The sequence below is a fragment of the Rattus rattus genome, chromosome 10 (assembly GCF_011064425.1).
Source record: "Rattus rattus isolate New Zealand chromosome 10, Rrattus_CSIRO_v1, whole genome shotgun sequence".
NCBI classification, from domain to species: Eukaryota; Metazoa; Chordata; class Mammalia; order Rodentia; family Muridae; genus Rattus; species Rattus rattus.
In genome coordinates, this window is record NC_046163.1 from 8198680 (window position 1) to 8224072 (window position 25393).

At 46.3% G+C, this 25393-nt stretch overlaps 1 protein-coding gene across 1 annotated transcript in view; it reads left to right on the forward strand.

The window, feature by feature from the left end:
• The window catches only part of Tmem163 (transmembrane protein 163), a 174465-nt gene that overhangs the window by 122945 nt on the left and 26127 nt on the right, over nucleotides 1-25393 (forward strand). The window contains exon 5 of the mRNA XM_032915059.1: nucleotides 23632-23728. Coding sequence (XP_032770950.1) covers nucleotides 23632-23728 — 97 coding nt within the window. The remainder of the gene's footprint in view (nucleotides 1-23631; nucleotides 23729-25393) is intronic.

Below are 25393 nucleotides of genomic sequence, written 5' to 3' on the forward strand. Positions count from 1 at the left end.
CCTAGAGCAGGTTGGCCTGTGGGCGTGTCTCTGAGAAGTTGTCTTTATTGCTAATTGACCTTGGAGGGCCCAGCTTACTGTAGGTAGTGCTATTCACCAGGCAAGGGATCCTGCCAGGCCCTGTCTGAAAATGCTAGGTAAGCATGGGCAGGCAAGCAAGCCAGAGAATGTGTTAGCAACCAGGGTTCCTTCATGGTTCCTGGCTTGAGTTCTTGCCTGGGGTCCCTCAGGGATAGACTGTGACCTAGAAATGTAAGCCAAATGAACGCTTTTCTCTCTGACATTGCTCTTGGACAGACTTTTGTCACAGTAATAGAAAGGAAGCAAGAACAGCATCCCTGAAAGTTTAGACCACTGCTATCAGTAGATTCTTCTATGGTAGACAAAGTGGTGGGGGCCTGTGTGGGTAGAGCTCAGCCTTAGAGCATTTGCTTAGTATGCCTTATGCTGGGTACCATCTCCAGCATCAAAAGTAAGCAAGCAAGCAAGCAATACAAGGGGTTTATCAAGGGAGGCAGGGTGGTGCCCTTTATGGTGGGGGAGAGGCGGGACTATCTGGGACTTGGCAAGGCTGAACTACTCTGGAAATTTCACGCCTGTCTTAGCCTTTCTCAGCCCAGTGCACCTTGTAAGGCTACAGGAAGGACAGTTTCCTGTGGCTGTCAGCTGCCAGGGCCACGGGGATGCTTGCCAAGGAAGGTACAGCCTGGTGCGATTTGGGAAGCCTCTGACATTTTACATAGGGAGCCGCACAGGTGGGGCCCCACACAGGCTTCCCGGGCCCAGCTGTCTCCCTGGGCCATCCGGCAGCTCCCCGAGAGAAAGATGGCAGCAGATGGGGCCACTGCTCACTTCTACAGGCTTTCTTTCCACAACTGAGTCAGCCACACAGCCTAAGACACCTTTCTCCCAGCTCCAAACGTTACGTGCAGATGGCGGGATGCTCGGCGGAATGTTGGAAAGCGAATCTGAGTGTTCTGCAATGGGTGTTCTTAGTGGTTCAAGGATGCTCCGTGTGTGCCTTCCAGGTGAAATAGATGGGACACACACACGGCTCACACCCGGGGAAACAGTTCCCCTCTCTTTTCAATTTGCAGAGCAAATGACTTGGCTTAAGAACGCCCAGCTCACAGGATGGCGCCAATGGCGCCTGCCTGCCCTTTTGATGCCTGGCATCAACAAGCATGTTGGTAACGTTTGGGAACGGCTCCAAACACCAAAAAAGAAAAGTAGCTGATTCCAGGCCAGCGAGATGGCTCAGCAGGTAAAGGTGCTTGCGGCCAATCCTGCTGGCCTGAGTTCAATCCCTGGGACCCATGGGGTGGAAGGGTGGGGGAGACTAACTCCTGAAAGGTGCCCTCTGACTGCCACACGAGTGCTGTGGCCTGTGACCCTCACCCAAAATAAATAACAGGAATAATTGTTTTTTAAAAGAAAGGTGACTGATTTACCGAAGAGACGGCAGATTGGTGACTTTGGTGCTGGAGCCAAGTAGCCAATACATCCTTAAAGCTTCCCAGCTTCTTACTAGGTGTCTGATCTGGACCCCAGAGGGTCTGGGAAAGCAAATCACGTTTTTTTCCTAGTCCTTTTCACATCACAAACCCTTTGGTCATGTTTTCTATGAGCTGCAGAAGCTGGCCTTGGAGAATGAATAACTTCCCAGGTACACTCAACTGTTGGGGCACGAGACAGGAGGAACCCAATAATCTGAGCTCACCTGATGTAGAGAATGGGTTCCGTCTTGCTGAAGGAAGGGGGGGGGCAGCCTCTGCTGTCAAAAGCCTTCAGAGTCAAAGGGTAGTAAAACCACGCCAGGATATAGCATCTTCCACCATTTATTCTTTGGGACTATCCGGCAAGAAACCCATTTGCTCCTTTTGGTTTTTACTTTTTGAGACAGGCTCACATAGCCCAGGCTGGTCCCAAACTCACTCTGTCCATAAGCAGGAAACAGAGTGGAATGGCGTGATACTTGACTTTTGAAACCTCAAAGCTCACCCCAAGGGACAGATCTCCTCCAGCAAGGCCATACCAAGCAATCCTTCTCAAACAGTACCACCAACATGGGACCATGTATTTAGACACATAGTCTGGTGGCCAATCTCATTCAAACCACCACACTCAGACATGCTAGGCAGTTACTGAGCCTAGCAGCTAAATGTTCTTTTCTTCCTAATAGTAGACTCTTGTGTGCTCAATTCTGACTTGACTGTGTGTGTCAAGCACTTTATAAGACACTAGATCGAATAAGACCAGCCAGCTCCATCCCTGTGAACCTAATAGGAAAAGGTAGCCAGTGCAGAGGTAAAGGAGGCTGGGAAACAGAACTCCCAGGGGGTTGTGAGGAGGGCTTCTCTAAAGCTGGAGGTCAAGGACAGTCTGCTATCCCGATACTGAGGTTGGCTAGGAGTCTGGACATAACAGTGTTCCCAGATGGAGAGTTAGCCATGGGGTGCTTAAAGAGAGACCAGCTGACTGCATTTGAGAGTCAGAAAATTAAGTTCTGAGGCTTGACCCAAGTAGTGAGGGGACTTACAGCTGGGGCCTCATGGGCCTCAGGAGGAAACTGATTATAAGGGAACTGGGGAGCCATGGCCGGGTTATTAAGCCTTCGGGTGAAGTGCCTTGGTTATATTTAATGTTGTGAGCTCAGCTGGTTCCCTCCCCAAGAAACCTAACATGATTATGAATACAGGAGGCTCTGTATTGTTTCTTAAAAAGAAAAAAAAATATGTTTCATTCACGTCGCCAAATATTGTTGTGGTGCATATGTGAAAAATGACTGCTTTTTAATGAATACAGACTTCAAAGTGTCCTCTATCTAGTCCACGTCCCCTCTGTGAACAGCCGTCATCGAGAGCTGGTGCCTGTGCTTCCTGCATATTTCCTTTGCAAGCCAAATAGAACATACATGTATATGCCGTTTGCACACACATGTAGCTAGGTATGAAAATGAAAATCAGACCTTTCTCCACATACTGCTCTGTAACCCGCTTTTCCTCCAGCTCAAGGCCAAGAACCTTTTCCAGATCTCGTTCCTATATACCCAATCTGTTCTTTTTAGTGACTTTAGAGCATTGCTAGTGGCACTATTTAACAGTGTATCGGGAGCTCCGGATCGCTCCAGCTTTTGTTATTGTAAGGCGTGACACGTCTTACTGCTCCGGTATGAATTCTGTGTTTGAGGTCTAGGGTTTATTATGTTTTTACTAAGAGACGAGAGCTGGAGGGATAGCTTAGTTGGCAAATTACCTGTCACACAAACACAAGGACCTGAGTTCTAGCCTCAGAGGCTGGCTCCTTTTGAACTGCTGGCCCTGGTGGTGTGTTCCTGTTATCCCAGCACTGGGGAGGTGACTATAGGAAGAGGCCTGGAACTCTCTGGCTACCTAGCCTAGCCTGGCTGGTGAGTTCAGCTCAGTGAGAGACCTTGTCTTAGAAAACCGAAGTTAAACAAAGTGAGGGCTGGGGAGATTTCTCAGTGGTTAGAACAAATGCTGTTCGTCAGAGGACCCAGATTCCACTCCCAGGCAGCTCACAACTGTCTATGTGACCAGCTCCAAGGGATTCTATACCCGCTTCTGGCCTCCACAGGGACCTTGTACTTACATGCACATCTCTATACATAGACACATATACATGTAATTAAAAAACAAAAACCCAAACTTAAAACGAAATAGCTAAGATATGTGGTACCCAAGGAAGGACACTTGAATTGTCCTTTGGAGTCCACATGTGGCCACACTCACACACACACACACACACACGAACACATACAGAGGCAGTTAAGCCCCAAGGTTTAAATTCCTTGCGCCCTAGTCCAGACTGTGTTTTGGGTAAGGAGGAGAGCTGTTTGAGTCACAGTGTGAAACAGACCTGAGACCGGTCAGTCCCCAGGTATGCTGGGTGGTTTGTTCATCACTGATCGGGAATCCTGATTGTTCTCTGAGTGGCTGCAGGAACCAGAAATGCTGCCAGCTCCCAATGCACACAGGAATGAGCAGCATATGTAGGAAATGTTAAACTCACCGATTTTATATGCACGTGCAGCCTGGCCCACTCCCCAGGCGCTCCTCACCACGCGTGCACAGCTGCAGGGCTGGATCTGGTTGCTTTGCTTAATGTCATGAGTAACTAAAGCCAGGGGCAAGGCTCACAAACAAAAGACTACACAAAGCCAGGCCTGCCTCAGCTCATAACGAACCAGCCATTCTACTCTTCCAGAGGTGCGACTGTCTGCAGCCGTGGTGAGGCACGGTCAGAATCAAGTCCCCACTTCTCTATTATGGAATTGGCATTTGCAAATATCACGGCCTCTGAAAGCAGAGGAGGCTGGGCTGATGACAGCTTTGGGGAGAAAGAAAGGACTCAGACTCGGATTTCTGCCTGTGTTGTTTTTTTGCCTTGAAACAGTTCACCGAGACTGCAGTGTTAGGGGGAACCTCGCAGCATTGGAAGCTTGTCATGAGCTATCTGGACATGAGCAGGGGAAGTGGGGGAGGAGGGAGATTTGGGGGGGGAGTAGTTTCTTTTTTCATGGTGCATCCCAGTATAAGAGCAGAAGCTGCAGTTAGCCAAGACAGACATCTTCCTGCAGACTCTCAGGCAGAGAAGGCCAGGGCTTCGGGTGCCTCAAGGATACAGGTGGTGGTGATGATGATGATGATGATGATGATGATGATGATGATGATGATGATGATGATTTATTTTATGTACGAGTACACTGTAGCTGTCTTCAGACACATCAGAAGGGGGAATCGAATCCCATTACAGATGGTTGTGAGCCACCATGTGGTTGCTGGGAATTGAACTCAGGACCTCTGGAAGAGCGGTCAGTGCTCTTAACCGCTGAGCTATCTCTCCAGCCCGATTGTTTTTTAAATGTTTGTTTTTACTTTATGTGTACAGTGCACATATGCCAACATGTATGTGAATGCCCTCAGAGGCTACAAAAGGCTGTCAGAGCCCCTGGAGCTGGAGTCAGAGGTAGGTGTGGGCCACATGACATAGGTGCTGGGAACTGAACCCCTGTTCTCTTAGAGAGCAGCAAATGCTCCTCACTGCTGAGCCATCTCTCCAGCCTCAAGATTGTAGTTTTGTGCTGAACGTGTTTGCAGCTGAACCTTGCCATGAAACCAGGCAGGTCCCCCCCACTTCCCAACCAGGCAGGTTCCCACCACTGACTTACCTGGGTACTACCTGCTGCTGACCCGGGATATTAGAGCAGCACACACAGTTTGAATGGCATTTAATCAAATTAATTGACAGGGTTTCATGTAGCTCAGGCTGGCCAGGAGGACCTTCAGCTTCTGATCCTCCTGCCTTCGCCTTCGAGCACTGGGATTACAGGTGTGTGGGACTAGACCTGGTGGACAGTGTACATACGTGATGCTGGGGATGGACCCAGGGCTTCGTGCATGTGAGGTAAGCGCTCTACCACCCGAGTTACATCCCCAAGCTCCTAAAAGGGTACTGTTTTGTGGCAAAGCAAGAGAAATACAAATCCCTTTACTCCCTTCTCTATTATCACAACCACAGTGTGATAGAAACCGGTAATAAAAAATATCCACCAAGGCTCAAAGGATCAGAGCATCCTTGAGGAAGTGTGGAAAGGTAGGCAGAATGCTTTCCTCTTGGGTTCTGTGTCTTATGACACCAGACTGGTCCATTTCAAAGGAAGCAGGCTAGAGAGATAGCTCAGTGGTTAAGAGTGCTGGCTGCTACCCCAGAGGACCTGAGTTCCGTTTACAGCATCATATTGGGCAACTCAAAAGTACCCGTAACTCCAGCTGCCGGGGATCCAAGCCTCTCTTTTGGCCTCCAAGAATTCCATACCTGTGTGCAAATCCACCCCTAACCGTATACAGATACATAGTTTTTAAAAGGAAATTGTCAAAAGGAAGAGTGTATGCTATGTGCATTTGTATGTGTTGGTGTTGCGTGCTTGGGTGTTGGGGAAATTTATTGTGGGAGAAAGTAAATTTGCACATTAGCTACTTTCCAGACATAATTACTTTGATTTATTCCCCTCCCAACCCTAGAGGGAAGGCCAGGTTATTAGATTTAGTTCCACTGAAGGCATCTGTTAGGGAGTTAATGAAAAAGCCCGAAAGCCGTTATTCAGGCTACTTTCTTCTACAGAGTGCAAATGGTTTGGGTGGGTGGGTTGCAAGAGGTCTTCTTTGAATCCCTCTGAGATCCCTTTGATTCGGGGAGGGCAAGCATGAGGTGTTTCCCCTCCTCCCTCCTTTGTATGCACAGTGGAAGATGGGTGACAGCTGACAAGACAAGGGCGGTATGAACCTCAAGGGGCATGGCTGAGGGAGAAAGTGGAGAGGTTCCTGTATCTGTTCCCTTTGAGACTTAACAGTGTATCCATGCCTCTCCTTGTTAGTGTAACAAAATCCTCACAAAAGCCGCTTAAGGAAGGAGTTGCTTATTTGGACTTAGAGTTTGACAGCACAGCCTGTCAGAGCCGGGCCATGGCCACAGGTGAGGCAGCTAGCTGGTCGCAATGCTCCCCACCCCCATCCCCAATCAGGAGAAAGAGAAAGGCAAATCCTGGTGGTCACTTTCATTCTCTTCCGTATTCAGTTCAGAACCCAGAGTATGGAATGGTGTGGTCCAACCTCATCACTCTGGTCTAGAAGCTTCTTCATAGACATTCCCAGATGCTTGTCTTCTAAGTGGCTCTCATGCCTGGAAAGCTGCCAGTCAGCGTTAACTACCACAAATGGAGACATCCTAGAGGATCTTGGGAAGGGATGGACTGGCTGTTATGTTGCCAGTGGCCTTGGTGACCACCCAGTGTCACTTACACAACTGCATTTCTCTGACAGTCTTGGGTAGCAACCCTGCAGCCCCCAGTTGAATGCAAGTAACTTTCCTTTGTAAAAAGTGTGCTCGTCCTAAATGTAACAAGATCTCCTTGTTTTCCAGTGAATGTATATTCATTTACAAAGTGAAACATGTCACAGTCTAAAAACAGAGATCGCTCTTATCCTGCTGTCCAGGGAAAATGATGGCGACTTCCCTTCCATCTCTTTATGCCCAGGTTCTTAAGCTGCAAGACTGGGTCCATGCTACAAGCTTTGTTGTATCGCCTTCCTCAGTCTCCGTGGAAGTTTCTAGAGTGAGGATTCTTTGTTATTTAAGACCTCTTGATGGACTCTACATGTACATGAATGTTTTATCTGGACCCCAGAGGGTCTGGGGAAGCAAATCACATTTTTTTTTCCTAGTCCTCTTCACATCACAAACCCTTTGGTTGTGTTTTCTATGAACTGCAGAAGCTGGTCTAGGAGAATGGATAACTTCCCAGGTGCGCCATCTTCTTTTTCAGTAAACGCTATTTGGGGGCTGATGACACAGCTCAGTTGGTAGAGTGCTTGCCTACAAGCCCCAGGTCCTGGGTTCAAGCCCCGGCACCACATAAACAGGCCCCTAATCCCAGCAAGCAGGGAGTGCAGATGAACTCATCTTTGACTATGTAGGGAGTTCCAGATCAACTCAGACTCCATGAGACCCTGTCTCAAAACCAAACAAAACCAAAATCATGTATGTTTGTTCCCCTGTTACACAGCATCTAATATGATCACACAACTTTGCATTTATTTGGTTATTTTCTCAGGAGCAAAATTTCTTCAAATGGACTCTCTGGTCAGAATTATTTCACTAAACCTTCCTCTGAGGGGACTGTGGCCAGCATCGGGTATTTCACTTAAAGAGGCGACAGTTTAAGAGGCAAAATGCAATCATTAAAACTGAAATGGTTTCTAAAGACATAACCCCAGAGACCGCAACCCAGATTGATTGGTTAATCAAGATTTTCTGCAGTGTTTATTGAACTAGAGTTTAGTTCACCTAGGTACACTGCCGTATTCCCCTTCTTTGAAGAAATGTTAAATGGAGCCGGAATGCTATGATGGCTCAGTGGGTACGAGCACTTACTGGGCAAGCACGGGGAGCCAAGTTTGAACCCCCAGCATCCCCGTAAAAAAAAAAAGCTAGGAATGGCCACTTGTACCTGTAACCCCAGCATTGGGATGGGAGGAAGAGACGGACTTAAATAAAGCTGCAAAGTTTATTTCCCCAAGAGACTCTTTTTCAAGGCAGAGTAACAGAGAAAGACATCCGATGTCTTATTCTGTCCTTTACGTGTATTCCACAAACGGGTACATCTCATTCACACCACACCTTGCTGACAGGACACACACACACACACACACACACACACACACACACCCACAAAAAAGAGGGGGGGGAAGTGGAGAGAGAGAGAGAGAGAGAGAGAGAGAGAGAGAGAGAGAGAGAGAGAGAGAGAGAGAATGCTGTGAGAAACTTGTCAAATGCATTGATAAAATAAAAATCGGGCAATGCCCTGATTTATAAGTTAGTGGGGCCATGGATAAAGAAAATGAAATCCTGCCAGTCCATTTATTCGTGAACCTGGGTCAGACTTTCCTCCTTTTGAATATGTGTAACTTGAGCAGTAGCCATCCAAGTGTTTGAAGCAAGCCTTTTTATAGATTCTCATGTCCAAGATCTACGTAGAAATCTCAAGGTGTATTTCTAGAATATTTTTCTGCTCTTTCAGGCAGCTAAAGGAGTCTCTACACTAACCAGAATGATGGTTCAGTGTTTGGAAGGATTTAAATGGGACTCAGCTACTATTAAAGTGGTTGGTGCTTTTCCTATGCAGCGTGCGTGCGTGCGTGTGTGCGTACGTGCTTACGTGCGTACGTGCTTTCGTGCGTTACGTGCCTATGTGCGTGCCTGTTCTGCTTTCGTTTCTGTTCCTGTGACAAAATATCCTGACCCTAAAAGCGAGTTAGAAGAAAAAGGATTTATTTTAACTCTTAATTCTCGGTTACAGTCCGCTGTTGTAGCAAGGTCAAAGCTTGAAGCAGCTGCTCACCCGACATCCACAGTCAGAAGCAGAGGGAAAGGAATGCATGCATGTGTAGCATTAGCTTTTTCTGTTATCAGAGTCCAGGGCCCAGACCTGGGGAATGGTGCCATCAACTTTCAGTCTTGGTCTTCCTACATTCATGAACTTAATTAGACACCACCCGCACCTAAATGCACACACACACACACACACACACACACACACACACACACACACACACGCCCAAAGACGGATCTGACCTAGACAACCCTTCTTGAAATCTCTTTCCAGGTGATTCTAGGCTGTGACAAGTTAACAAAGTAACCATCAAATTGCGTGATGGAAAAACTTCTTCAGCTTTTTTGTCTGTCTGTCTGTCTGTCTGTCTGTCTGTCTTTCTTTCTTTCTTTCTTTCTTTTTTTTTTTTTGGAGCTGAGGACTGGACCCAGGGCCTTGCACTTGCTAGGCAAGCGCTCTACCACTGAGCTAAATCCCCAACCCCAGCTTTTTTTTAACTGATACATTCCAGACTCTACAGTGGAGGCGCCGTCCCTGTCATCCACTATCACCATGGCATAGGAAGTTTCTCAGGAAATGCTGCTTAAACTAAAAAGGATGTTGACGCTAGATGCCTGCCACCAGATCTGGTGGTGAGCATGACGTCTCAAAGTGGTTGATAATGTGATTATCATTGATAGACCTCAAAATTATAAAGTTTTGCAATTTTATGTTATATACTACCTATTTATAATTTATATTAAAATATAAAATGGTAAAAAATAAAATTAACGGATATAAATTAATTAGTAGCAGTTTCCTTTTATAAAGCAGAGAAAGTTCTTCGGGTGCTGAAGAAGACTGAGAAGCTGGGGAGAGGAGGCTTTCTAGGTTTTCTTAGAGATGGATCTGGAATATATCATTAATAGCTTAATATACACATGTATGTATATGCACACTTGCACGATGCATGCACACATAAATATCCTCATACATAGGCACACATGCCTATAAACACAAATGCTATATGTGTACGGACATACACGAACACATGTGACTGTATGCACACACAGACATTTACATACACATGTATGTATACAATACACATAAATATACCTGCACATAAACATACACGTGCATCTCTATACCAATACATGTATATATATATATATATATATACACATGTATACATATGAAGAAATATCCCTAAATGAAAGTGAAAGCGGGGGGCTGCAGCTAGGAGGGGTAGTGCCGGGCACATGTGAGGTTATGGCTTATTTCCCAAGCACCGGGAAACAGAAGCCAAAACCCAAACCCAAACAAAACAAGTTCCAGAAACTTGGAAATGGCTCCTCCCCATTTGTCTGTCAGTCCTGGGTCAATACAAACTTGAGCACCATGTCCCCAGCCCTTTTCTGTTAGGGGAAGTATTTGGCACGTGACCTTTTTAACAAGCTGGTGGATAATTCCCTAATTGATGTTTGATGACGTTCACACACATTCCGGGCCCGCCTCCTCACCCAGCTACAAGCCATTAAACCAGCGAGGGTTGTAAATTGCTCATCTCCTTCCCGGTTTAAAACCAGCAGCCTTTCCCCCACAAAGCATGTTAATGGTTAATAAAAGCCCTGTGTACACAGGCATCGGGTCTTACACACAAGACCCTCATTCTGTCATTCGCTTAACTACCTTTGGCTTTAATAGGGCAGACTGAATGCAGAGCCGTGAATCACTCAGTGCCTCATTAAACAAGCATGGCGAGGGGCGGGGTCATCCCTCCCCATCTGTCACAGAGCCAGCAGGCTGGTGCACGGGGAGGGACAGGCCTGCAGCCCTGCTATAACACACTCAGACTTTCCTTCCAACAGGCATGGGACTTAATCTTGTCCCTCTTGTTTTAAAAAAGCAAACAGCAGTTTAATTCAGAAGCAGTGGGCAGACAAATTAGAGCAAAACCGGGCAGTAGGATCGAGCTGTGGATGAGCTGATAGGATAATTATGGGGTGGTGATAAGAACCTTTGCTGTTTACTGCACCCCGAGTCATTTGACTGCTCGGGCTGGCAGTGTGTTCGTAGAAGGCTGTGTCTCTAGTTAGCAAACCACAGAATGAAGGACAGCAAGTGTCAGGTCTGTGACCCCCCCACACACACAAAATACAGGCACAGCGGACTTCAAGTGTGTGCTCTAGTTGTGAGATTTTTGTGTAGGGATAAACATTCCATATCCACACAAGGCCCCCAAGTATTGGAAACTTAATTGATGCTAGCATGTTTATAATAATTACTAGTATCACTGGCAATCCTTGTAATTATAACCATTTTTATGATTTGCCATTAACCCGTGTAGTTTCTTCTCCTCTTAGGAGCTACTCCCTCTTAGGAGGGAAATGGATTGTCTTTGACCGGTTGAGCCTTCTCTCGAGTATGTGTGTATGTGCAGCTATGTGAGTAAAAGACATCAGAGGTCAGCCTCAGGTGTGTTCCTCAGGAGCCGTCCATCTTTGTTTGAAAGACAGGGTCTCTCATTGGCCTGGAGCTCACTGACTGGCTAGACTAGCTGGCTGGCAAAACCCCAGAGCTCATCCCATCTCCATCTTCCCAGGGCTGGGGTTTTGAGCAGGCACCACCATACCTAGCTTTTTAATGTGGGTTCTGTGGATAGAACTCAGGTCCTCCTCATAATTGAGAAGCAAGGACTCTGTAGACTTAGTCATCTCCCTAGCTCACTGATGTCTTCTAAACTCTGTGTCAGATCCCAAGCTGAGAAGAGATCTCTGCGTGAGAATTCATTTATCATAGTCAAATAGCCAGTCCCAGCACAGATGACAGAACTGGACAAAGAGGAGATACACGGGGCTCCTGACGTCAAGGTGCCTGGGAAACCCCTGAGCTGTAATACAGTCTGGCACTATTTTCTGAGCCTGGGCTCTCATTGGCTCCCTCCCGTCCTCCCTTTGTTATACAGCAAGACAGGGGCTCACTGGAGCCTAAGCTTCCTCCAGTCTTAGAAATTACATCATTGTGATAGACTCCACATAAATTGGGGGAAGGATTCCCTCAGAGACAGCCACATCTTTAATTAAAGCCTTAACAAATGAATCCTTTGGGGGATGTTGACTCAGTATCTGTGGGCTGTATTGTATGCATCTCACATATGTGTATGTGTGTCTAAGGGGGTTTGTACACATGTGCACAGGTAGCCATAGAGGGCAGAGAGGGTGTTGGGTCTGCTGGAGCTCTGATCACAGGGCAGTACAGAGCCTGACCCCCAGCCGACAGCTCTCCTCTAAGTCATATGTGGAAGAGAAGCCACGGTTTGTGGATGGCTCATTGAGTAACACATATTTCCCCCAGCTTGTCAGCGAGTAAATACTCTCTACTGTTCAGTCCCTGCGTTTTGATTGTACAAATAAATCTCTACCTCAAACCTGTTGACCTAAAATAAAAGATGTTAATGAGCCAGAAACCCCATTGCCAGAAATCCAGACTAGAATTTCAGCTCCAGGAGTTTTGTGACTGAGTCAAAGCCGCTCATTTTTAGCAGGAGGGAGCCATAGTTTTCTACACATCCTCAATGCTAATGACACAGGTAAATCTAGAACCCAGGGTTCCTGATTCTCACCCAGCTTACTGTGTTTAGTACTAGTGTAGCTCAGGTTAGAAAAGCATTGTGCATGAGTCTGCATGGAAGAAGTGTTTGGGGTGTGTGTGTGTGTGTGTGTGTGTGTGTGTGTGTGTGTGTGTGTGTTTGGGGTTATGGCTCAGTTAGTAAAGCATTTGCCTTCCAGACACAACAAACTGAGCTTGATCCCCAGATGCTGCATGAGAAGCCAGGCAAGGTGACTCCAAGCCCTGGGGACACAGACAGGTAGATCCTGGGACTGGCTGCCCAACCAGCTTAACCTACATGGTTAAAAAGCTTTAGCCTAGTAAGAGAGTCTAACAAAATGGTAGGTGAGATCTGAGTGAATGACAGAATTGTCGTCTGGTCATGGACAGACAGACAGACACAGAGACAGACAGACAGAGAGACACAAACGGATTCACGCATACACAGTGTTCACTTAGACTGACAGACATACCGCATTTGCAAACCTCTGGTTTGGACCAGTCCCATCCAATTGTTAACAGGCTTTCTAACTTCAGCAGGCCACAGACTCTCTTAGTTCTTAGGTTCACGCTAAACATCGCCTCACAAGTTCTCCAATGGCATGTTCCTGGTGGCACTAGGGGAAGGAATCACCTGGCCTCTGTACCTAAGTGCCACCAAGCTTTTGCCCCAGGGAATTTGTCCCCAGAGGAGTTGGCCCTAAGGCAGCTTCAAAGAGGACAAGCTGGGACAGATTTCACCAGAAGTTCTGGGGATGCCAAGATTATGTCACCTTTCATGGTCTATATATGCATAATCTCATCTCAGTGACATTGTATGAGCCAGGGCTCTCTCGAGCAAAAGCACTAACAGAATGAACACACATTAAGAGCGTTTGCCTTGCAAGTGCAAGGCCCTGGGTTCAGTCCTCAGCTCTGCAAAAAAAGAAAAATAAAGAAAAAAAATCCAGTCTAATGAAGGCTGCATGGTAAGAAAGTTCCCTGCAATAGTCCCCAGAGCTTGCCTTTCACTTGGTTCTAGACGCAGTCAAGCTGACAAGATTAACCACCATCGATAGACTCGCCACAGTACTGGGAGAGAAGTGTTCTCTTCTTGTTCCCATTTTCCTCACAGGAAAACTGAGTCCTAGAAAAGTTGAACGTGACTCTCTCTAGCCACAGGTCCTGCAGCTATGATTTACCTAACCACTGGCTGGAAATATCTGGAAGGAAGTATTCACATTAACCACATTCTAACCTTTTCCTGTCAGCATACCCTGAACCATGCAGCACCACTTTTTGCTCAGCATTGATTGTCTTAGCTGTTGCAAGGAGGGGCGATTTAGGAGCCAAGAGGTGGCTCGTTGGTTAAGAATGTGTACTGCAGAGCACCAGAGTTCAGTTCCCAGCACCCATATCAGGGGGCTTTCACTGCCTTGAACTCCAGCTCTAGGGGATCTGATGCCCTCTTCTGGCCAGGTCAGGCATCTGCACTCAAATGCACCATCATCCATGTACTCATAATTAAAAATACAATGAAGACTATTTGAACTGTATGAGAGGAATCATATCATTTAAATGTAGGTGCTGTGCCATGTTGTTTTTAAACATATTTTATTTTATGTATATCAGTGCGGCATGTGCCTGCAGAGCCTGCTGAGGCCAGAACAGGATGTCAGAGGCACTGAGACTGAAGTTACAGGTGATTGGGAGCTGCTAAGTGGGTGCTGGGAATTGAGCCTGGGTCCTCTGAAAAGGCAACCTGCGTTCTTAACTGGTAAATGATCGCTCTGTCCCTGTGCCGTTTTATATGTAGATTCTTGGCATTGAGGGATGCTGGAGTGCTCTCTGCTGACAATGAGAGGTAGCGCCCAGGCAAGACACAATGCTGTGCCCATCAATAGTCCACTGAGCACTTCTCTGTCCAGGGCACACAGTGGATGCTCGTGAAACTGGACTTACACTGTCAAGCTGGAAACCTGAGGGTGGGCTGATGACTGAGGAGGTAAAGTGCTTGCTGTGCAAGCACAAGGACATGAGTTCGATCCCCCAGAATCCATGTTAAAAAAAAATGGGTGTGGCAACCCAGTGGGAAAGTGTCTCATTCCAATGCACAGAAATGAAGTCCCAGTGGAAGAGAGGAGGAGACAAGTGGATCGCAGGGGCTCAGACTAGGCAAATCAGTGAACCCCAGATTCAGTGAGAGGTCTTGTCTCAAAAGGCAAGGCCGAGAATGGTGGAGGAAGGGAGGAAGACACTGAGCTCAAACTCTGGCCTTCACATGCAGATGGACACACACACACACACACACACACACACACACACACACACACACATTTTTAAAGTGTACAACCTTGAGTGACCAGCATTTCACACGTCATGAGGCTAGAAATAAAGAGGAGAGGCTAGTCGAGTGCAGCAATTCTTGTAAGTAACGCCAGCCCTTGGGAGGCTGAGGCACGTGGGCTGCCCCAAGTTTAAGGCTGGCCTGGACCACCCTGTGAGTTCTAGACCATCCTGGGTTACATTGTGAGGCTTTGCACCAAACAAACAAATAAACCGAAACAAAAGTACTCTACCAACAGAAGGTATTTCTAGAATTTTCTTTCCTTTAGAGCAGTGGTTCTCAACCTTCTTAACGCTGTGACCCTTTAATACAGTTCCTCGTGTCGTAGTGACCCCCCCAGCCATAAAATTGTCTTTGTTGTTACTTCATAACTACAATTTTGCTACTGTTATGAATAGTAACGTAAATATCTGATATACAACACCCAAGGGGCCATGCACAGGTGAGCGCCACTCCTTTGGAGCAATAGAAAATAGGAAAGCTGCTCTCTGCATCAGTACGTTTTTCCCAGAACATGTTTCCTGAATTTAGATTTACTTTTGCATATTTCTTGTCTGTCTGTCATCTATCTATCTATCTATCTATGTATCTATCTATCTATCTATCTATCTATCTATCTATCTATCTATCTATGTATCTATCTATGTATCTATCTATGTATCTATCTATCTATGTATCTATGTATCTATGTATCTATCTATGTATTTCTCTATGTATCTATCTATGTATTTATGTATCTATGTATCTATCTATCTATGTATCTATCTATCTATCTATCTATCTATCTATCTATCTCTCTATGTATCTATCTCTCTATCTATCTATACAATTTTATTGCCCACCATTTTGTTTGGTCTTTTGAGACCAAGTTTTGCTATGTTGCCCACTCTGGCCTAGAACTTGAGATCTTCCTACTTCAGCCTCCCCAAATTTCCAATTTTCCCCCACTTAATATTTTGTTATTAAGACTCTTTGTTCACTATGGACACACATCATTTATTTATGGTATCTTTTCTACTGGAACAATATTTGTCTTCTGGAGTACCTGGTGATAACCAGATACATATTCACAATGTTTAGCGATCAACCCCACAGTCCTTCTATTGTTACATGATAATCATTTTGTGCATTGGAGGGAGACACTTTCCTAGTTGCTTTGAGATGTGGACTACATGAATCAATAGTTCGATATCATGGTGACCCAGAAGTTGTCTCTGTGTTCTGCATGCCCCGGGTCTGAATTCTCCACACTCCTCGCCTTCTCTTCCCCTGTCTCTGGTGGCCAATACTCCACCCTATTCCGTCAACTTCAGAACAAACACAAGTTTAATCACCCAGCTGCCGATTGCACTGATTTGTAACTCAGTCACTTAAACCCCCTTCCGTGGCACATCGGAAGGCCTCATGTTTAGAACTAAGGAATGTTCCTGGGAACGCTCTTCTGTATGAAGCTTTTTCTTTGGGGATAGAATCTCAGAGGTGACTCAAAGGGGATGAATGATTTAAGCCAATTACTTTAACTGTAATCAAGTAGCTTGGAAATACTGAAGAATGGGTTACCACAGTGGTGCCAGAGGAACATGTGTGTGTGTGTGTGTGTGTGTGTATGTGTGTGTTTGTGCATGAGAAAGCCATTGATCCACACACCAAGGCACACTAGGAAGCATATATAGTTGGTGCTGATCTGGGCATGTATGTTTGGGGTGAGTGGGAAGGGCATGTATGTGTGTGAGTGTGTGTGTGGTGTTTTCCATCAGCCATCTTAATTTTCTCATCCGTGTGTGTGTGTGTAATTTGGTATGCATGTGTGTGTATGTCTGTGTGTGAGGACACAGGTATAGAGGGCTGTATGTGTGTATGCACCTCAGAGACCCCAGGTTGTTATCAGGAATCATCCTCAAGGAGAAGCCCTTGGTTCTGTCAAGGCTGGACCCCCCCACACCCCCCAGTGTAGGGGAATGTCAGGGCAGGGAGGAGGGAAGTGGTGGGTGGTTGGGTGGGGGAACACCCTCACACAAAAAGGGGGAGGGGGATGGGATAGGGGGCTTATGGACAGGAAACAGGGAAAGGGGATAACATTTGAAGTAAATAAAAAATATCCAATAAAAAAGATTAAAAAAAGAAAAAGAATCATCCTCAAGGACTCTCCTGATTCATTCATCAAGGCAAGGTCTCTCATTCGAACCCAAGACTTGCTGATATACCGGGGCTCCTTGCTGATATACCAGGTTGCTCTGGGGATCCTTTCTTTGCCTTCTGAGGTTGGAATTACAGAAGGTCACCACAACCACGAGGTTTTTATGAGATCCTGGGGATCCAAACTCAGCTCCCCACACTTGCGTGGCAAGCACTTAACTGAGCCACCTTCCTGAGACAGCCCCTGCATTGAACCTGGAGCTCATTGGTTCAGCAAGTCACGCTGGTCAGTGAGCCCAGGGATCTACCTGTCTCTCTTTTTCCAGTGCTGGGACTACAGACAAGGACCACCATGGCAGAGTTGTCTGAAACCATGGGTTCTGGGAGGCCAACTTGGGTCCTCAGGCTTGCCAGGCAGATGGAATTCTTTCTGACAGTGCTGAGGGCAAGCCAGCTGCAAACCGGCTTCAGCCTGAGTCAGTGTCATCACCACTTGGAGACTGTGGAGAACACAAACATGTCACAGGGACATCTGGTCACTCGTGCCCTTCCTCCTCTGGGAAGAGGTGCTCCAAATAACCTTGTCCTGCAAATGGGACTTGTAATGTAGCTGAGAGTAAGTAAATGTGGATGGCGCTACAGATGCCCACAGGCATGCTGGGAATCTGCCCCTTGCTTGCTTCCATTGTCGGTCTGGTCCTCCTTCTCCATCACTGACTAGTTCTGAGCATGAACTGTGTGGACCACTTCTGAAGGTTTGGCTCAGCCAGTGAATAGTGAGCTCCACAGCACTCTGCCTTACTGTAGGGTGTTAGCGTCTGATCCTATGGTAGTTTCTCCCCCTCCCACATGTCCTGCTACAACACTGTCCGTTCCCTCTCATGACATCTCATGGCCTTGCCCTTTGCTCTCGGCAGTCTCTGATTCACCCACGGACAGCAGAATTCTCTTCAAGTGTGCTGTGTTGTTCCCAAGGCCCTGCAGCCACTGACTGAATCTAGGGGAGCACTTAGTCTGGGGGAAGTCAGCCAATGTGTGGGAAGTCTGACTTACCCTGGGGACATGGGTTCATCAATCTGGTTGACAGTTCCCCACCCAGCTCAGTCCTCCAGCCATCTCTAATCCACAATGAATCATCCAGTCTCTGCTGGCTTTCATTTTGGCTTAAAGTCTGTGGAAAGAGGGGCTGGAGATGTGGCTCAATCGATGGGGAGCTTGCTTAGCACGTACACAGCCCTGGGTTCCCGTCCCCAGCATCACGTACACCAGGACTCGGTGCACATTTGCTCTCCCAGCGCTTGAGAGTTGGAAGCAAGGTCAGAAATTCAAGATCATGCTTAGCAACAAATTAAATTCCTGGCTGGCCTTAAAATATAAATAAATCTCAAAAATGTAATCAAATCTCTAGGAGGTGAATGATCAGCCCAGATGAGCCAAGCACCTCGTTCGGGTGCAGCATACTAACTGTTGGTCTTCCCCTGCGAGACCCCACAGCACAGGAGGAGATGTGGCCCACTTCGTCACTGTGGAGTGATGGACGGGGCAGGTGAGGCCCAGCTGAGCTCGTGGCTGGCAGTGCCTTAGTGAGTTTTTGAAAATGCAGTTCTTAATTGTCCCACTCTGTGTCATTCAACGCTGCAAGGCTCTGAGTGGCTTCAGACGACAGTCTGTACAGTTCAGCTTGGCACAGGCCACTCCTTCCTCAGTGGTGACCCTCACCCCCTGCTCTACCCAGCTTCTCAGCCAGGACCAGCTCTGACCCTTCCCTCTGAGGGGAGGGTTATCATTTCTTAAAAAACAGAAAAATAATCGCATCTGTGTCTAAGGTTTAAGCTCAGTCTGTGTGCTGCCGCTTCTCCAGGTTCCCCCCACTGGACGTTTATATGAATCCAAGCTTCTGCCTCCAGTGCCTTCTCAGCCAGTGGAGTGCTTTCGTGGTTCGTACAAGCCCTGGGTCCCCCCAAGCCCCAGAATCATACAGACGGGGAACAATGGGGTACACTACTCATCCCAGAACGTGAGAGGTGGAGGATCAGAAGTTCAAAGGTCACCGTTAGCTACATTGGGAGTTCAGGGACGGCTTGGGCTATGTGAGGCCCAGTCTTAAAATAAAAATACAATCAAATATGTCTCCTTGGGTGTCTGAGAGAAGTCTCTAACTTGGTGTATCAAAATCTGAGCTGTTGATCTTCCTCCCTCTCCACCCTCTCTTCCTGAGGTCTCCGTCTCAGGGAAGAACAACTCCACCCGTCCATTTCCCAGGCTTGCGTCATTCTCCTGTGCTTCTGGAGCTTGCTTAACAGAACCTGTCCACCGTACCTTCGGAATTCTCGTCAGAATGTCTCCAGACTCAATCCTCAAATTCTACCATTCTGACCCAGACTTACTTGGTCCCACCCTCACCTGGCCAGAGCATCGCACCAGGCTCCTAACTCCTCTCTCTGTTTCTGCTTTGCCAAACAGAGCACAGTCCTGCCAAAAAATGTGCCACACTCTCGTTCCAAGCCCAGCCCCCGGTGGCTTCCATCCTGTAGACACCATAACAGCTCTAAGGACTCATAAGGTCCAACCCCTCCTCGGCGCTCCCTTGATGCTTTATTCCCCTTGCTCCCTTCCCCTCCTCTTACAGACTTGCTGTAGCCCCATCATGCCAGGAATACTTCCTCCTCAAAGTCCTGTCTTCCTTCTGCCTGGAAGCTTCCTCCCCCAAGTATCTGTGCCTCCTGTTCCTGAGAACGGCTCCTTACACCACGTGTGTAGCAGTGTTAATGGGAGGAATGCAGGGATTCTGACGTGCGGCTGAGATGCCTTCTCCAGGATAACCTTGTTGCTCTCATTGTGTGTGTGTGTGTGTGTGTGTGTGTGTGTGTGTGTGTGTGTGTGTGTGTGTGTGTGTGTGTGTGTGTCTGTGTGTTTGTGTGTATATGTGTGTGTATCTGTGTGTGTGTGTATATGTGTGTGTGTTTGTGTGTATATGTGTGTGTGTATGTGTGTGTCTGTGTGTGTGTTTGTATGTGTGTCTGTGTGTATGTGTGTATATGTGTGTGTTTGTGTGTTTGTGTGTATATGTGTATATGTGTGTATTTGTGTGTGTTTGTGTGTATATGTGTGTGTTTGTGTGTGTGTATGTGTGTGTTTTTGTGTGTGTGTGTGTGTACCTGTGTGTGTATATGTGCACACACATGAGTGTGAGTACACAGGTGTACTCGTGTATTTGTGTTGTATATGTCTGTGTGTCTGTGTGTGTGTTTGTGTCTGTGTATATGTGTGTGTGTGTTTGTGTGTATATGTGTGTGTGTGTGTGTGTGTGTGTGTGTGTGTGTGTATGTGTGTGTGTATGTGTGTGTTTGTGTGTGTATGTGTGTGTGTTTGTGTGTGTATGTGTGCGTGTTTGTGTGTGTGTCTGTTGTACCTGTTTGTATATGTGCACACACATGAGTGTGAGTACACAGGTGCACTCGTGTGTTTGTGTGTATGTGTGTGTATGTGTGTGTGTTTGTGTGTGTATGTGTGCGTGTTTGTGTGTGTGTCTGTTGTACCTGTGTGTATATGTGCACACACATGAGTGTGAGTACACAGGTGCACTCGTGTGTTTGTGTGGAGGTAGGAGGTCAGGTCAAACGTCTTCACCGAGTTCATCTTACAGACTCTGCCCACCTGACTTTAATGGAGGTGTTGTGGATCCGCAGCACAGTGGAAAACACTACTCACTGAGCCATCTCCCCACCCCCATGCACCCTATAATTGAGCTCCTTCTGATTTGTTCAGAGCCGGCTTGCTCTCCCTTCAGAAGTGTCCTGTGAGATCCGAATGTTCCTTTCCCCACTTCTTGAAGAAGGGACTGTGACTTACGTGTCAGAGTCTAGTGCTCCGTGGGGTTTCTTGGCATATGGTGGACCTGCTGTAAGTAAAGACTTCTCAACCGTGGCCCAGTGCTTAATGGGTGGACCAACACATCCAATTACAGACGCTCTGCTGAAGTAGAGGAGAACTGGGCCACTCTTTCCTGTGTCTTCCCAGCAGGCTGCTAGCCACTGTCTTTGTGGGTCTGCTGGGTATGTTCTCGGCAGAGACCAAGAGCAGGCCTGGGGCAGAAGCACTCAGAATTTCCTTCTAGCAAATTCTCACATGATGTGGATTTTGGCAAGCCTCTCTCTCTCTCTCTCTCTCTCTCTCTCTCTCTCTCTCTCTCTCTCACACACACACACACACACACACACACACACACACACACACACACACGGTCCCAGAATCTCAGTTCTGTTCTGAGCCACTGGTTGGGGATTACATGCAGAGCAGTGAACTGGTTGCTTTACTGAAGGGTTGATGGGTCATTTGTTTTCTCTCTCCTGGGAAGCTGTCCTGGGTTTAAGCAGGAGGAAAGCAGAGTGTATATTCTTTTTGGAGGTCTGGCTCCCCAGTACCCTTCTCACCCCGCTAGGCTTGCCTGTGCAGGAGAAGGCTGGTGTGTGTGTGTGTGTGTGTGTGTGTGTGTGTGTGTGTGTGTGTGTGTGTGTGTGTGTCTGTGTGCCAACTCTCTGCCTATCAGGCCTAGAAGCTGTTCCCTTAATATTGATGAAGAAGAGGTCACCGTTGCTCAATCAAGCTGCTTCTGACCCAAATCTTTGAGATGTTTTGGAAAGCCATGGTGGAGAGTGATGTTCCTGGTGAGTCTAGAGTAGTGGTGGGCATGTGACATGGTAACCAAAGTCTTTGTCGAATGGGCTGGCCACTGGGAGGTCATTAGTTGAATCAAATACTACTTCTTGTGGTGTGTGTGTGTAGCCCCGTATTTATGTACACGTGTATGTGATGATGCATGTGGAGGCCAAATGTTGGCGTCAGACATCTTCCTCAACCTTTTCTATTTGTTCTCATTTATATTTGATGTTTAATTTGTATGTGTGTGTGGTTCTGTGTATACAAGCCACATGGGTGCAAGTGCTCTCAGACTCCAGGAGAGGGTATTAGATCCCTTATGCTGGGAGCTACAGATGATTCTGAACAGCTCAGTGTGGGTTCTTAGAGCCAAACTCCCGTACTCTGGAAGAGCAGAAAGTATTCCTAACTGTGGAGAAAGCTCCCCAGTCCCTTTCCACACTTGGTTTTTGAGATAAGCTCTCTCACTGACTCAAGCCACTGATGCAGTTAGATGGTTGGTAATGTACTCCAGGGGCTAGCTGTCTTTTTTCCTTTTTTTAATATGGGTCCTTAGAGATCCAAACTCAGAGCCATGCTTGTGCAGCAGACATTTTTACCACTGAACGTTCTACCTCCCCGGCCCCAGGCTCTATTTCTAGGTAGAACTCGATGTCTCGCACGACCTTGAGCCAGGCCTCCTAACCCTGGACTCTCTGACTTAGTCTCCTTGTGTTACTCCCTTCCCATTCATAAACTGCAGACAAGCAAACACCTGGGTGTGAGGAGCCCTCCAGGGGATGTAGGAGCTGCTGTGCAGAACTCAGAGTGCCTGAGGAGAGAGCTGCTGTGCAAACACAATATATTATTAATACAATGTTAAAAAATAGCATCACAGCCTGAGCTATTCATAGCCGTGTTGGGCTGCAGAAGCAGCAGGGCTCTGACACACAGGCCCTTACACCGTTTTGGGAGGCAGAGGCTATGGTTTTTCAAGTCTGAAACATACTGAACAGAAGAGGGAAATAAGATTTTAGGAAAATTTGGACATATTCTCGGTACACTGGCAGTGTATACACCAGGTAGGCTACAGTTCGCAAGGTTGAGATTTAGTAAACTGGATGGCTGACCTTTGAGTTTTCATTACACTTTAGAGCTACTTTACAATGAGGCCAGTCTGAGGGCACAGGGCTGAAGGTTAGGAGTCCCCTTTCTTTCCTTATACCCGTTAGGAAGCAGTCAGTGATGCTTTAGACTCCATGGTGAAACCTCCCCAGGTAGGTAAACTAGTAATGGTTAGTAACTCGTTACATTTGGTTAGCTAACTCGTTAGTTGATCATATCCACTCAACAGATACATGCTACTGTAGACACTGGCAATGGAAGACATAGATTATTACCTAAGAGACCTCTCTCTCCCCCCTCATCCCTTTTTCCACCTCCTCACCACCCCCTCTCTCTGTGTGTAGGTCAGAGGTCAATCAATCTTAGCCATCTTCTGTCATTCACCATCTTACCTTTTGAGATATGGTCTTTCACTGAACCTGAAGCTCACTGGTTTGGCTATATTAACTTTTCAGCCAGCCCCTGGGATCCATCTCAGATAAGAAATTGACAACATACTAGAGAAAGGATTCCATCTATGCAGATTAGCCAATCTAGTTTCATTGGGGTTACTTATAGAGTACAAATGACTAAAGGGAGCTATATCATTGAAAAGCCCACCCCGGCTTGGGTGACAAGTCACAAAAGCTGCAACCCAGAAGTTGGAAGGGAGCCTGTACAACTTTTAGGAAGCTCCGCTGAAGAAATTTACCTCTTCTAAGCAATTGTTACTGTTATATAACATTCAAGAAGGGGCCTTGTGAGTCTTGTAAGTTTCAGGAGTTTCCTCAGACCTATAAGTTTTGTTGACTTCCTAAGACTTTTAAGTTTCCTTTACTTTCTGAGGATTAATGAGCTTTCCTCCAGGGGGATATGTTTAAATTTAGAGGAAATAACTACACAACTCTCTATTTTCTTTCTATTACAGAGCCTGTGTCATCTTGGGGGTGATCTTTCTTCTGTCATCTATATGCATAGTGGTCAAAGCTATCCATGACCTCTCAACAAGGCTGCTCCCTGAAGTGGTAAGGTCCTTCTTTCCTAACATTCTTCTCTACGTTCCCACCTTGATTCTCACAAAGGTCTACTGCAGTCAGTGGGTAAAGGGAGGCTGTTGAGCTGAAGAAGACAGATCATGCAACATTTTTAGGGGTCAGAAGAACCCATTCCAGGGATACAGATAACTCAGCAGAGTAAAGTTCTGGGTCAGATGAGACGTTACATAGTTGAGCTTGTACTGTCTTTTGTGTCCTAACCTTACACTTTTTTACTACTTTTAAAGCAATGCCTTTATTTTCATAAAAAAGAAACTATATTTGTGCAGCTGTGATCTTGTCTGTTTTCTAAATCCATCTAATAATTGTTGTAATAAGGTATTTCTTTTTTCTTTTATACCTCAATGAGTGTGTAAATCTATTTCCATTAGGATTCCTAGCCTAACTAATGTGTAGATATATAAAATAGAAGACATACTTTCTGGCAGAGATGTCTTGTCCTCTGGTCCTTACTTTAATTCTTTCTTCCTCTATACTCCCTGGATGTTTTGATAGCTTCCTTTGAGCAGCCTTCATAGAAGGCAACGGATTTGGTTACTAGGTGATGAAGAGGCTGACATTATAAATCTTCACATTTGGGTTCAAAGCAATGTAAACAGGACACTCTGTAGGATGTGTTTGGATTTAAGCTTGACTACAACATACCATTTTATACAAGTCAGGATAATTAGGGAGACTATACATAAATATGTAATGTTCATATAACTTTGGGGGTAGGACCTTGTGAGTCTTGTAAATTTCAGGAGCTTCCTGAGTTTTGTAAATTTTGTTGACTTCCTACATCTTCTAAGTTTCTTTTACTTCCTGGGCTTGTTCTAGAAGGGAATGATTCAATTTGGAAGAAATATTTACACAACAACTGCCTATGTTAGATTTCTTATAGATTCTGTGGCATCTTGGGAGTAATCTTCAGTGTATGTGTGTGTGCGTGCACATGTACATGTATGTATTATGATCTGCCCAGCTGGTGTGGGTCTTATACCATATATCCTCTTCCCCATCAAACTATATGTCACATACCCCATTCTGCTAGAATAAGAATCTGCTAACACAGAAGGCACCAAGTGTGATTATGTATGTTGCATGTCAATCAGGCAACACTTTACATTTTTCAGAGGATATGAATGGACTCGAATTTGAAAAAATATTACTAGGTAGCAGTTTTTTAGCACTGTGCCAGCTGACACATTCATTTATGAAGATACTAAAGATTAATTTCCAGCAAGTGTGATGGCATGGGATGGATGTCTTTGTTCACAGGTCTTTTTAGAGATGCTCCTTGTTTTCTCTTGGTAACAGAAGCACTTTTAGCTGTGGGCAGTCACTCATTACCCATGGTGCAGTTGCTCTTAGATGAAGAGGCTCCAGAATTTCAATCCTGCCTCACCATCCTATCAATGTCTAATGATCCGCCCATGTCAGGTTTGAATGGAGGAGAGCCACATGGTTAAACCCAGGATGGGCCCTGTCCTTGGAGAACCCAGGGCTACTCCAATCTTTTTTTATCAGTTCTGGGGCGAGACTGAAAATTTATACCATGTTTTGGATATCCTGCGTATGGTTGGTTTCATTTTTAAGCTTTTAGCGTCATGAAAAGTTAACAGGCAAAGGCTGCTGTTTGCCAGCATACAGGAC